Source organism: Rhododendron vialii, chromosome 2a, assembly GCF_030253575.1.
Source record: "Rhododendron vialii isolate Sample 1 chromosome 2a, ASM3025357v1".
In the NCBI taxonomy this organism is placed as follows: Eukaryota; Viridiplantae; Streptophyta; class Magnoliopsida; order Ericales; family Ericaceae; genus Rhododendron; species Rhododendron vialii.
The window spans coordinates 2,242,323-2,253,273 of NC_080558.1; the positions used below are offsets into that span (position 1 = coordinate 2,242,323).

At 39.0% G+C, this 10,951-nt stretch overlaps 1 protein-coding gene and 1 pseudogene across 1 annotated transcript; both read left to right on the top strand.

Moving 5' to 3' along the window:
- Positions 1 to 578: 578 nt before the first annotated feature.
- On the top strand, positions 579 to 3,154 carry LOC131309809 (probable aspartic proteinase GIP2). The gene is made up of 2 exons (XM_058336430.1): positions 579 to 1,051; positions 2,044 to 3,154. Exons 1-2 carry the CDS (start codon positions 613 to 615, stop codon positions 2,847 to 2,849), a joined length of 1,245 nt encoding a protein of 414 aa, XP_058192413.1. The 5' UTR covers positions 579 to 612; the 3' UTR covers positions 2,850 to 3,154.
- A 1,298-nt stretch (positions 3,155 to 4,452) lies between these two features.
- Positions 4,453 to 7,073, top strand: LOC131309800 (probable aspartic proteinase GIP2; annotated as a pseudogene).
- The last annotated feature ends 3,878 nt before the right edge of the window (positions 7,074 to 10,951 follow it).

Here is a 10,951-nt window from a genome sequence, read left to right on the forward strand (position 1 = left end):
AATGGAGTGGAGTTCTAATCTAAACACGATCTTTCGATTTCTTCAACCAAATAATTGTTTATTTTGAAATTAAGCACATAGCAAATACTACTGTAGTAGTATATAATAATAGAACAAAAACAACTCACCAAATTCAAAGTCAGACCTCAAATGAAGCTTCCCACAGTTCTTCGGTTTGCTGAGTTGTCCCTCTAAAAATGCCCCCCCCCCCGTTGACCTCTACTAGCTTCCCCATACCGCAGGCCATGGATCTGGGACAAGCGTTCCTTACCATTCCCAAGACAGCTATATAATGAGAAATTTTACATTGCGAGTGGGCACAATGTGGTGCCCGTTTGGTATATTCGGACAGTTTATTTCGGTTTTGGACAATTCGAATTTGAAGAGAGAAAAAAAAAGAGCGAGGAAAGAAAGTGTGTGGATGAGAGGAGAAAAAGTGTTTTAATTTGAGTCGTTCAATATACTTTTGGACTGTTCCGAGATGCCAGCTTGGATACCAAATGGGTCACGTGGTACCACCCGGCAGTGAAAAATTTCTCCTATAAAATGGGCCAATGGCCTTTCAAATTATCAACTGATCTCTTAGTCATTCATCAACCACTCATCCCTCACATGGCTTCTTCCTTCCATTTCTTCTCTCTCATCTTCTTCTCTCTCCTGTTTCTCTCACCCTCCCAAGCTAAAAGTAAAAACTCTTTCCACCCCCATGCCCTCCTCCTCCCTGTTCAAAAAGACCCTTCTACCCTCCTATACACTACCCAACTCAACCAGAGGACTCCTCAAGTCTCGGAAAACTTAACTCTAGACCTTGGTGGCCAGTTCTTATGGGTAGACTGCGAAAATGGATACTCCTCCACCACCTACCGCCGTGCACGGTGTAGCAAAAATAGGGGTGAGCTATTCCCCGAAAACACCGTCATTAGCGCCGCCACGAGCGGCGAGCTTGGCTCCAACGTCGTTTCGATTCAGTCCACGGACGGGACGAACCCCGGCAGGGTTGTTTCTGTTCCTCATTTCCTCTTTGTTTGTGGCCCCACGTTCCTCTTGAAAGGTAGATTTATAAGGTCCCATCAATCTTTCGGTTTCATTTTTTATTTTAATCTTTGTCATGAATGAAATTTTCTTCATCCATGAGAAAAAATATCCTTGTTATTTTAAAGAAAGACCTTTTTTTTTTTTTTTCTAGAATAAATAAATTGGAACGTGAAGTCGTGAAGAGGTATTTTTCATTAATGAATTGAAATGTGAAATGGAGAAAGGTAGGAAAGATCATAATAACAACGGACCCAAAAATCCTACACAAGGATTACAGTAGAACGTAAAGAGTGCGAAAAACCATAAAATATTTTGCACGGACGTACAGATTTATTTATTCTCTCTTTTAAAATTCAACATCTTAGAGAAGTATAAATATTGAACTTTTTAAGGTGAATTCTTTAAATAAGTCCTAAGAAATTTTACTTTCGGGAAGTGTTGTCTATCATCCTATGAATATATACCAGATTAATTAGGCCAACATTTGCATTTGGTTCTTGTATTTCTCATTCATTATTTTGTCTCTATATTCCTACAATCGAGTTGCTTTGTCATACAATCTCATGTACCATCGATCATGCTACGTGACAATATGCAATCGGGGCATACCAGAGATGTAACAGTGATACGAGACCTCCAGACCGTTAGGACCATTTAAGAGTTTGATGAGAAGTGTAACACAATATTTTTCGCTCGTAAACTTGCTTTAGACATTCAATGATAAAAAAAAAAACCTTGATTAGACATGAGTCATAAAAGAAGAAATGACAATTTATCATTCGCTCATCAAGCCTATCCTTAATTGTTTTCCCCAATCTATATTAATCTTCATTGATCATATATTTCTTGATTCATGCATGCATTTCATTTAACTTATATATATCTATCAATCGATACTAGTTATTGATTGAGACTTAAGGTTCGATTCGGTTCTGTTTGATTTGATTTGATTTGGTTTGGTTTAGTTATAACCCATTCTAGTTATTCACTCTAAATATCACCACACAGGTCTTCCAAGTGGTGTAAAGGGCATGGCAGGACTAGGAAGGACCGAAATCTCACTCCCTTCCCAATTCTCTTCTCATTTCAGCTTCAACAAAACGTTCGCCATTTGTCTCACGGGTTCAACCCGTGCAAGCGGGGTCGTATTCTTCGGCCCCGGACCCTACCATTTCCTTCAAAATACGGACGCTTCCACTAACCTAATTTACACCCCTCTCCTTCTCAACCCTACCAGCACCGCGGCCGCCTACTCGAAACCCGAACCCTCCTCCGACTACTTCATCGGAGTCACATCGATCAAAATCAACCTAAAAACGGTACCCAACATCGACGCGTCCTTGTTAGCCATCGACCGCGAAGGGAACGGCGGAACGAAAATCAGCACCGTGACCCCCTACACGGTTTTACAAACTTCAATTTACAACGCCGTGACAAAGTTTTTTAAGAACCAGCTATCCGGGATACCCACTGTGCGCGCGGTGGCGCCTTTCGGGTTGTGCTTTAACTCGACCAACATCGGCAGCACCCGGGTGGGACCTGGTGTGCCGGAAATCGATCTGGTGTTGCAGAACGAGACCGTGTATTGGAGGATTTTCGGGGCGAATTCGATGGTGCAGGTCAGTGTCGAGGTTTTGTGCTTGGCGTTTGTGGACGGAGGTGTGAACCCGAGGACTTCGATTGTGATCGGCGGGTATCAGCTGGAGGATAATTTGCTGCAGTTTGATCTTGGTGCATCAAGGCTTGGGTTCAGCTCATCTCTTCTGTTCAGGGAGACAACTTGTGCCAACTTCAACTTCACATCCAATGCTTAGAGGGTTTCAATACTTTCAAATGGTGCAGACCCGGAAAATTTTTCGAAGAAAAGTATTCGTAACGTTGATACTTAATTTTGTGAGATTTTCCGGGTCTGTACTAGTTTTTGAAGCAACTTTCTACATTACAAATAAATGGCAATGTTGGGTCAAATTTCGACCAAAAAAAGGGGAAAGTTGGATAATTGGTCGGAGAGGGTTCTATTTTATACGTAGTCGATATAATTGTACTTCATTCTTCACTTCTACGTAGTGCATGTGGGTAGTGAATACACTCAATTATCCAGTTTAGTGGCCACATAAAATGTATGCGTCTCGCGTTCTTTGATTGGTCTTCGTGCATTGTGTGTTTGTTAGTTTGACCAATTTTCACAACTTATGTTAAAAAGAAAAATCGGAAAATTTTCAAAGGGCAAGGTAAAATTACTTGAATTTTGAATGGAATATATAAAATGAATTTATTTAAATTTTGAAATCATTAATTACTATATCATAAATACTCAAATATCCTCCACAAGCTTTTCTTTTTGAACTGCTGTTCCTCCCCAAGTTGACCTACTCATATATTATTTGTCCATTTTATGCACAGGTTGACAAATGACGTCCTTTCCGGTCATTTTTTTTTGCTGATTTTTAGCGGAGACCCTTGAAATTACGTTCTGCACACATTGAACGGTTCGAATTTTCAAAATTTGATCGGGAAATGAAAGTCCCTCATTTTAACAAAATAAGGGATCCATCACTTGAAAATTCCTATATATATATATATATATATATATATATATATATATATATGTGTGTGTGTGCGCGCGCGCGCGCGCGCGCGTGTGTTTGTAAAGTTGATGATATAATTGTACTTCATTCTTAACTTGTACATAGTGTGGGCAGTACGAGATGTACTCAAAAGTCAGACTTCCATACCTCATCTAGTTCACGATTTGCTTATTTGTTACTCCCTCCAAAAACCGTACGTTATTTATTGATCTGTACTACGTTCTCCAGACAGCTAATGGCCTAAACACTTAAATACAAACCTCTAATTATGTACAAACAATAAAGGATGAGTCCGATTTCGTGCACCCATTTTTTACACTCCCTTAAACAAAAATAAAATGATGGAATCAACTATCTGAAATGACAAGATATATATTCCATTTCTTCAACCAAAAATTGTTTTTTCCTTCGAAACTAAGCATGTGTCAATCTTATGTTTTGAAGCAATCGGTTATAATATTGGAAGAAAAACAACTCACCAAATCCAAAAGTCAGATATCAATACCTCATCTGGTTCTTGATTTGCTAACTTGTCAACCCAAAAACCATCACCTTATTGACCATGCACTAGGTTCTCCAGACGGCCAATGGCCTAAACAGCTGTTAAAATGAGCCAATTACTCAATACTCTCGGAATAGCACGCACGTGGCATTGTTACATGGTACAAATGACTATAAACGGCTAATGAAAATAACGGTATAAAGCGGGCCAATTATGCAATACTCTTGGAGTAGCACGTGACAATACAAATGACTCTATAAATGGCCAATGATCTTACATTATCGACTCTCTCAATCATTTCATCGAACGCTTATCCCCATAATTAACATGGCTTCTTCGTTCCACTTCTCTCTCCTCCTCCTCTCACCATCCCGAGCTCAGCCCTTTTCCCCCACAGCCCTCCTCCTCCCAGTTCAAAAAGACCCTTCTACCCTCCAATACATTACCCAACTCAACCAGAGGACTCCTCTAGTCCCACTCAACTTAACTCTCGACCTTGGTGGCCAATTCTTATGGCTAGACTTTTTTTTTGTATCCGAATTCTTATGGGTAGACTGTGACCAAGGAACTCCTCCACCACCTACCGCCTTGCACAGTGTCTCTCCGCCCAATGCTCCATCGCCGGAGCTGTTATCTGCGGAAAGTGCTTCTCCTGCGCCGCCAGGCCAGGGTGCAGCAACAACACGTGTGAGCTATTCGCTGAAAACACCGTCACGAATGCCTACAACATCGGCGACCTTGGCTCCGACGCCGTGTCCGTTCAGTCTACCGACGGGGCGAATCCCGGGATACTTGTTTCTGTGCCTCACTTCCTCTTTATTTGTGGCTCCACCTCTCTCTTGGAAGGTAGATTAAATTTCCCTTTGGGTGAAGTTTCACTAATGTATTTTTAGTTATTTTATCTATTTTTTTTAAAGGCAAAAGATAATTTTATTAATTTTTGAAATTATTACAAAGATAAAGAAGACCAAGCAAAAATCAAAAAAACTATGAGCAGAGACAATTCGCAGAGAACCACGCAGAGACAAACGCGTTTGGCCCCATTTCGGGTCCCAAAAAAATCTAGAAAAATATCCATAAATTTTTGAATATTATTTTATGGGGCCTTGTAAAAAATCAGCTCCAGTGGATATCGGTAAGTATTACTTTTTGATTCGTAAGAGCGAACTGAGCAGTTTCGCCCCTACGAATCAAAAAATAATACTTACCGATATCCACTGGAGCTCATTTTTTACAAGGCCCCATAAAATAATATTCAAAAATTTATGGATATTTTTCTAGATTTTTTGGGACCCGAAATGGGGCCAAACGCGTTTATCTCTGCGTGGTTCTCTGCGAATTGTCTCTATTGTTAGCAGAGCAAAAATACATCACAATCATAAAAAAAGAATTCCAACTATGTTGGCATCCAAACCCATAACAATCTTATGCTAGACAAGGCCCGGAAAAAAAAAAAACCGGAGAAGACCGTTATCAAGATGTCAAGAATAGGGAACAATAAGATTAAAAAAAAAAATTGCCAAAGAAAGCCCATAACGGTAAGCGATTTATGAGATTCATGTGAAGTTTTATAAATTAATCGTTCGTTTTGACAAACATATGATTTAAAAAATAAAAAAAAATTATGATCAAATGCATTAGTGAATGAATTAATCCTCCGTTTTCAAATTCGTCTTTGAAAGAATTATGATCTAAAATAATAAAATATATATTTTATCTTAATTGTGCCCTTTATTGTCATTAACAATGATAATTTCTCATTTTATGTCGATAATGGGTGTGATTTATCATTTTTTTGAAAGACTTATTTTAAGCTATAAGTAGACATCATTTTCTTAAAGACATATTTTAAGCTAAAATAAAAGTAGACACATTTTTAGTTTAAATCTAAATCATATACGTATCATTGAGTTGCTTTAATTTAGAAATGAATGAGTTTTATCGGCCGGCCGCACCGTCACTTTTAGATATTCAAATACAAATGAACGAGCAATTAATTTATCATGTCTCTAGCTGATTTTGCATTAAATTTGTAAACTATTTTCCTGATCTATTTCATCTTTCATTAATCATATATGTCTTAATTCTCGTAATTTATTTAGTTTATCTATTGTTAGATTGTGTCCCACATCACCTGGACATCTATGTTCATGAACGATTACACAGGTCTTCCAAGTGGTGCAAAGGGCATGGCAGGGCTTGGAAGGTCGAAAATCTCCCTCCATTCCCAATTCTCTCATTATTTCAGCTTCCAAAACATATTCGTCATTTGTCTTACCTCTTCAACCCGTGGAACTGGGGTCACATTCTTCGGCCCCGGTCCCTACGAATTGCTTCCAAGTGGAAACGTTTCGGTTTCCCTAATTTACACCCCTCTCCTCCTCAACCCCAACGTCACTGCCGCCTCCGACTACTACATCAGAGTCAAATCAATCAAAATCAACAAGATCAATGTACCCAACATCAACGCGTCCTTATTATCCATAGACAACGAAGGGAGCGGCAGAACCAAAGTCAGCACTGTGACTCCCTACACCGTCTTACAAACTTTGATTTACAATGCCGTACCAAGGTTCTACAGGAACCAGCTCTCCGAGGTGCCCACAGTGGCGGCGGTGGCACCTTTCGGCTTGTGCTTCAACTCGACCAACCTTACCAGCACCCGGTTGGGGCCCGGTGTGCCGGCAATTGATCTGGTGATGCAGAATGAGACTGTGTATTGGAGCATCGTCGGGGAGAATTCGATGGTGCAGGTTAGCGACGAGGTCTTGTGTCTAGGGTTTGTGGACGGAGGTTCGAATTCCAGGACTTCAATTGTGATCGGCGGGTATCAGATTGAGGATAATTTGCTGCAGTTTGATATTGGTGCATCAAGGCTTGGGTTCCGCTCATCTCTACTGTATTTCCAAACAACTTGTGCCAATTTCAACTTCACATCCACTGCTTAGGGACTCAAGGCCACTCCCGTCATTACTCTCAAAAACGTCAATCGACCCTGTTCAATTGGTTTGAATTTTGAGGAAGTTTTTGAAAATCTTGTGAACTCGTATTATTTTATTTAATTAATCAGTTATTCTACACGACAAATAAACGACCATGATTATGTGAGGTGGTCTGATAGTATCATATATGTGAGATCCTGTTCGTTTGGGTTCAGCTCATCTCTACTGTATAGCCAAACAAATTGTGCCAATTTCAACTTCACATCCACCGCTTAGGGATTAGGTTCGCTCCAGCCTCCCGTTATTAATTACTCTCACAAACCTTCTTCAAAATCCTAATCGAACAGGATTCTTGTTTGGTTTGGATTTTGAAGAAAGTTTTTGAAAATCTTCCGGGCTCGTATTTTTTTATTTAATCAATCATCTCGTCTACATGACAACTAAACGACCATGATATATTGTGTGAGGTGGTCTAATATATCATATATGTGCGACCCTGTGGCTGTTCGGTTTGAGTTTTGAGGAATGTTTTTGAAAATCTTCTGGGCTCATATTGTTTTATTTTTAATTAATCAGCTCTTCATCGCGACAAATAAACGGCCATGATTGTACTGTGAGGTGGTCTGATATTTATGTGTTCTTTTGTTTAATGTGAGCGGCAATAAAACTAGATCAATGTAATTAACTATAATCAACTAATGAATTAGATTTAATATTAGTAGCTAGAAGATGTACAGCTGCTGGGAATATGAAGGGATTGGATTTAACTAACAAACGCGTTGATGGTCAATAACACTCATTTATGTCATTAGTATACTACTAATTGCATTACTTCCCCGCTTCTGCTCCCGCTTCCACTTCCGTTTTCAGTGACGCTTTCTTTGACGGAGCTTAACTTTTCGGTAGTTGTAAAAAAAAAATCTTGGTGTTCACTGTTTCTTCTATCGTACTAATTTCATCTTTTAATCTTTATGATTTATAAGAATTTTCTTCGCCTTCAAAAAAAAAAAAAATCTAGAGAGAAGAGATGGTTTTATATCTACGTACGGAGGTGTGATGAGAGGTGAGAGAAAGAGGAGGTCCCGCTTACAGCTGGGAAAATGAAGACATGGAGTTTAATTCAGAAATCCTAGCCGTACCGATCCATTTCATACCGAAACCGTACCGACGGCCGCTCCAGACTGTCTCCGGCCACCGGACGGTTGATCCGAGCGGTTCAAAAATTCTATAAAAAAAAACCGAGGGGCCCCAAGCAAGAATAAATGGCATCCAATGTGTGTAGAGTGGTTAGATTGAGTACCCTATTTTTCGTGTATACTCGTGTATATATGTATACCGGAAAAATAGGGTACTCGATCTAACCACCCTACACAGATCGGATGCCGTTTATTCTCGCGTGGGCCCCTCGGTTTTTTTTTTAAGAACTTTTGGACGGCTCGGATCGGCCGTCCGGTGGCCAAAGATGGCCCGGAGCGGCCATCGGTACGGTTTCGGTATGGAATGGGTCGGTACGGCTAGCACTTCTCAGTTTAATTATGTGTTAATCTAATCCAATTGGCCATGCAAATCTCATGGTCAATGTGAGACTAATTACAAGTTTTTTATGTCAATAATTTATTGTTCCATTACTTTTCTGCTGGTTGCCAACGACCTTTCTTTCTTCATCCTATGTTTTTTTTTTGTTTTTTTTGTGGCAATTTGAATACTAAAATCAAATCTATACAAGCACATGATCATGCAGAATTTTCAAAAGATAAACTCATCTGGGTCAATTGTGAAAAGAAAAGTAGCAACGAATATTTAGGCCCCGTTTCTGTTGGTTGTGTTTGGTTGGTAGTTTAGTTTAGTTTTGGTAGTGGGTGAAGAGAGAAATAGGGTAATGATTGGAGAGAGATAGAGAGAGAAATGAAATTAATAATTAGAGATATAGGGTAATGATTGAAGAAATATACAGGGTAATAATTGGAAACAAAATTAAAACTAAAACTAAATTGGAAACCGAACAAAGCCGTTATCTTTTTCATCTTATAAATAATTGCTAAAAGTAAAGTTGTTTCTCCTATATATATACTAAAACTTTTTTCACCTCAATTCTCTGCCTTTGACCTCTCCCCTTATTCGGGGATCCTGTAGGGTGGGGCGCCCTACAAGCCCTATAGTGCGCATCTGGATCGTTCATCTCGGCAATAGACGATTTAGATTTTAATCCAAACAACGGACGACTCGGATCAATAGGAGCCGTCGGTGCCAAAATTGACGGCTGAATCGGCTGCCCTACATGCCTTGCAGTGCGAGTTGCACTACAGGAATCCCCTAATCCGGACCTACACTATACCATCTTTAAGTTATAATTTAGTGAAAACAATTTGACTACAAAATACTACAATAAATAGTCCACAACTTTTAGTTTAACGAAAACGCCAGCTCCATTAGACTTTTGGGTTTATGTTTACAAGCTTTTCCGCCTAATGAAAAATGTTTGAACTTTTGTACTTAGTGATTCTTTATTACTATATATATATATTTTACCGTGAATAACTTTAAATTTATTGTAAAAAAAGTGCCCCTTCTAGATGAAAATTCCTCGCTCCGCCACGTTCGAACCTACGTGGATGATTTTGAACACACCTGTATTTCCCACCCCATGCAGATATATCTTGGTTTTTTATTTTTTGTTTTTTATAAAGAATCCGTAGCCACGTGCTCGATTCATTAATCACAGTAAGACAAAAAGGCACCGCCAAATCCAACTCAGACTTCAACTAATCCACCCACGCAATCATCTGTTTGATTGTCCTCATAATTTCGCGCAGTGACTAATGGGAAACTAATTTCACCGTCTACTAGTAGGAACCTATTTAAAGTAGGAGATAAACCTCGTATGGATTAATTACACCCTTAAAATTAATATGCCTAATAGGATTTGAACCTAAAAGTTAAATCAAATTTAAACTGAATTTTGGGCCATTTCCGCAAATAAAGTTAACTGAGATGAATCTAGAAGTGTTTTGAATAATCTAGATCAAAGACAAACTATGAACGGTAAGAGATATTTATTACCGGTCAAAGATTAAAATCATATCTCAATCGTTGATTGTCGAAACGGACTGATGAAATTGCGCGTTTTCCATGAACAACTTTTTCACGGCTCTTCCGTGAACAAGTTTCTCTCTTAAATCAACAAGGGGAACTCACTTACAGGTGGATGATTTCATCTAATGTAGATAATTGTGTGCTGAGAGCAGTCGGCCATCTTTGAATGTGCTGAAAGCAGTCGCCATCTTTGATGATCATAATTAATTTTTGACGCTCTCATTTGAGAATCCTAAGAGAATCGTAAAATCAAGTGAAGGACATATACTTAATTATGAGAGACTTATAGACAAAATAATCAAAAAAATAAGATCTTTTCATCGGTTATAACGGGTTGAAAATTGGAGTACTTAATTTTTTTAGATTGTGGACTACATTGGTTCTGTTGTTGTTGTGTTATTATATAACTAACAATAATTCAGAGAACATATATATTCTTTTACCGGTTATCGATTTCCGTTTGAGTTGATTTTTACAAGGGTCTATTTATTTAATATTTTGAACGTTCATGTAAAAAATCAATTTAATCCAATATCGGTAAGAGTGTTTTCGAAATACACACCACACAAGTAAGAGAGATTCAGGGGCACAATGTATCCACCTCCAATTGGATATATGTAATCCCACCACGCAAATCCACCGACGAAAAAACACCCAAAGACCGGACTTGGTGTGGGACCAGGACTCCTAATCAGGGGCCTTACAAGTTACAAATCCCCCTCCAAATCCACCAGCCAAACAGGCTGTTACAGGTGGAGGATTTCATCTAATGTACTCCAGATAATTGTGTG

Excerpts from the sequence above, each read along its gene's own strand:
- LOC131309809 (XM_058336430.1), top strand. The coding sequence starts at position 613 with ATGGCTTCTTCCTTCCATTTCTTCTCTCTCATCTTCTTCTCTCTCCTG. Across the intron at positions 1,052-2,043 it reads CCCCACGTTCCTCTTGAAAG|GTCTTCCAAGTGGTGTAAAG; the intron begins GTAGATTTATAA and ends ATCACCACACAG.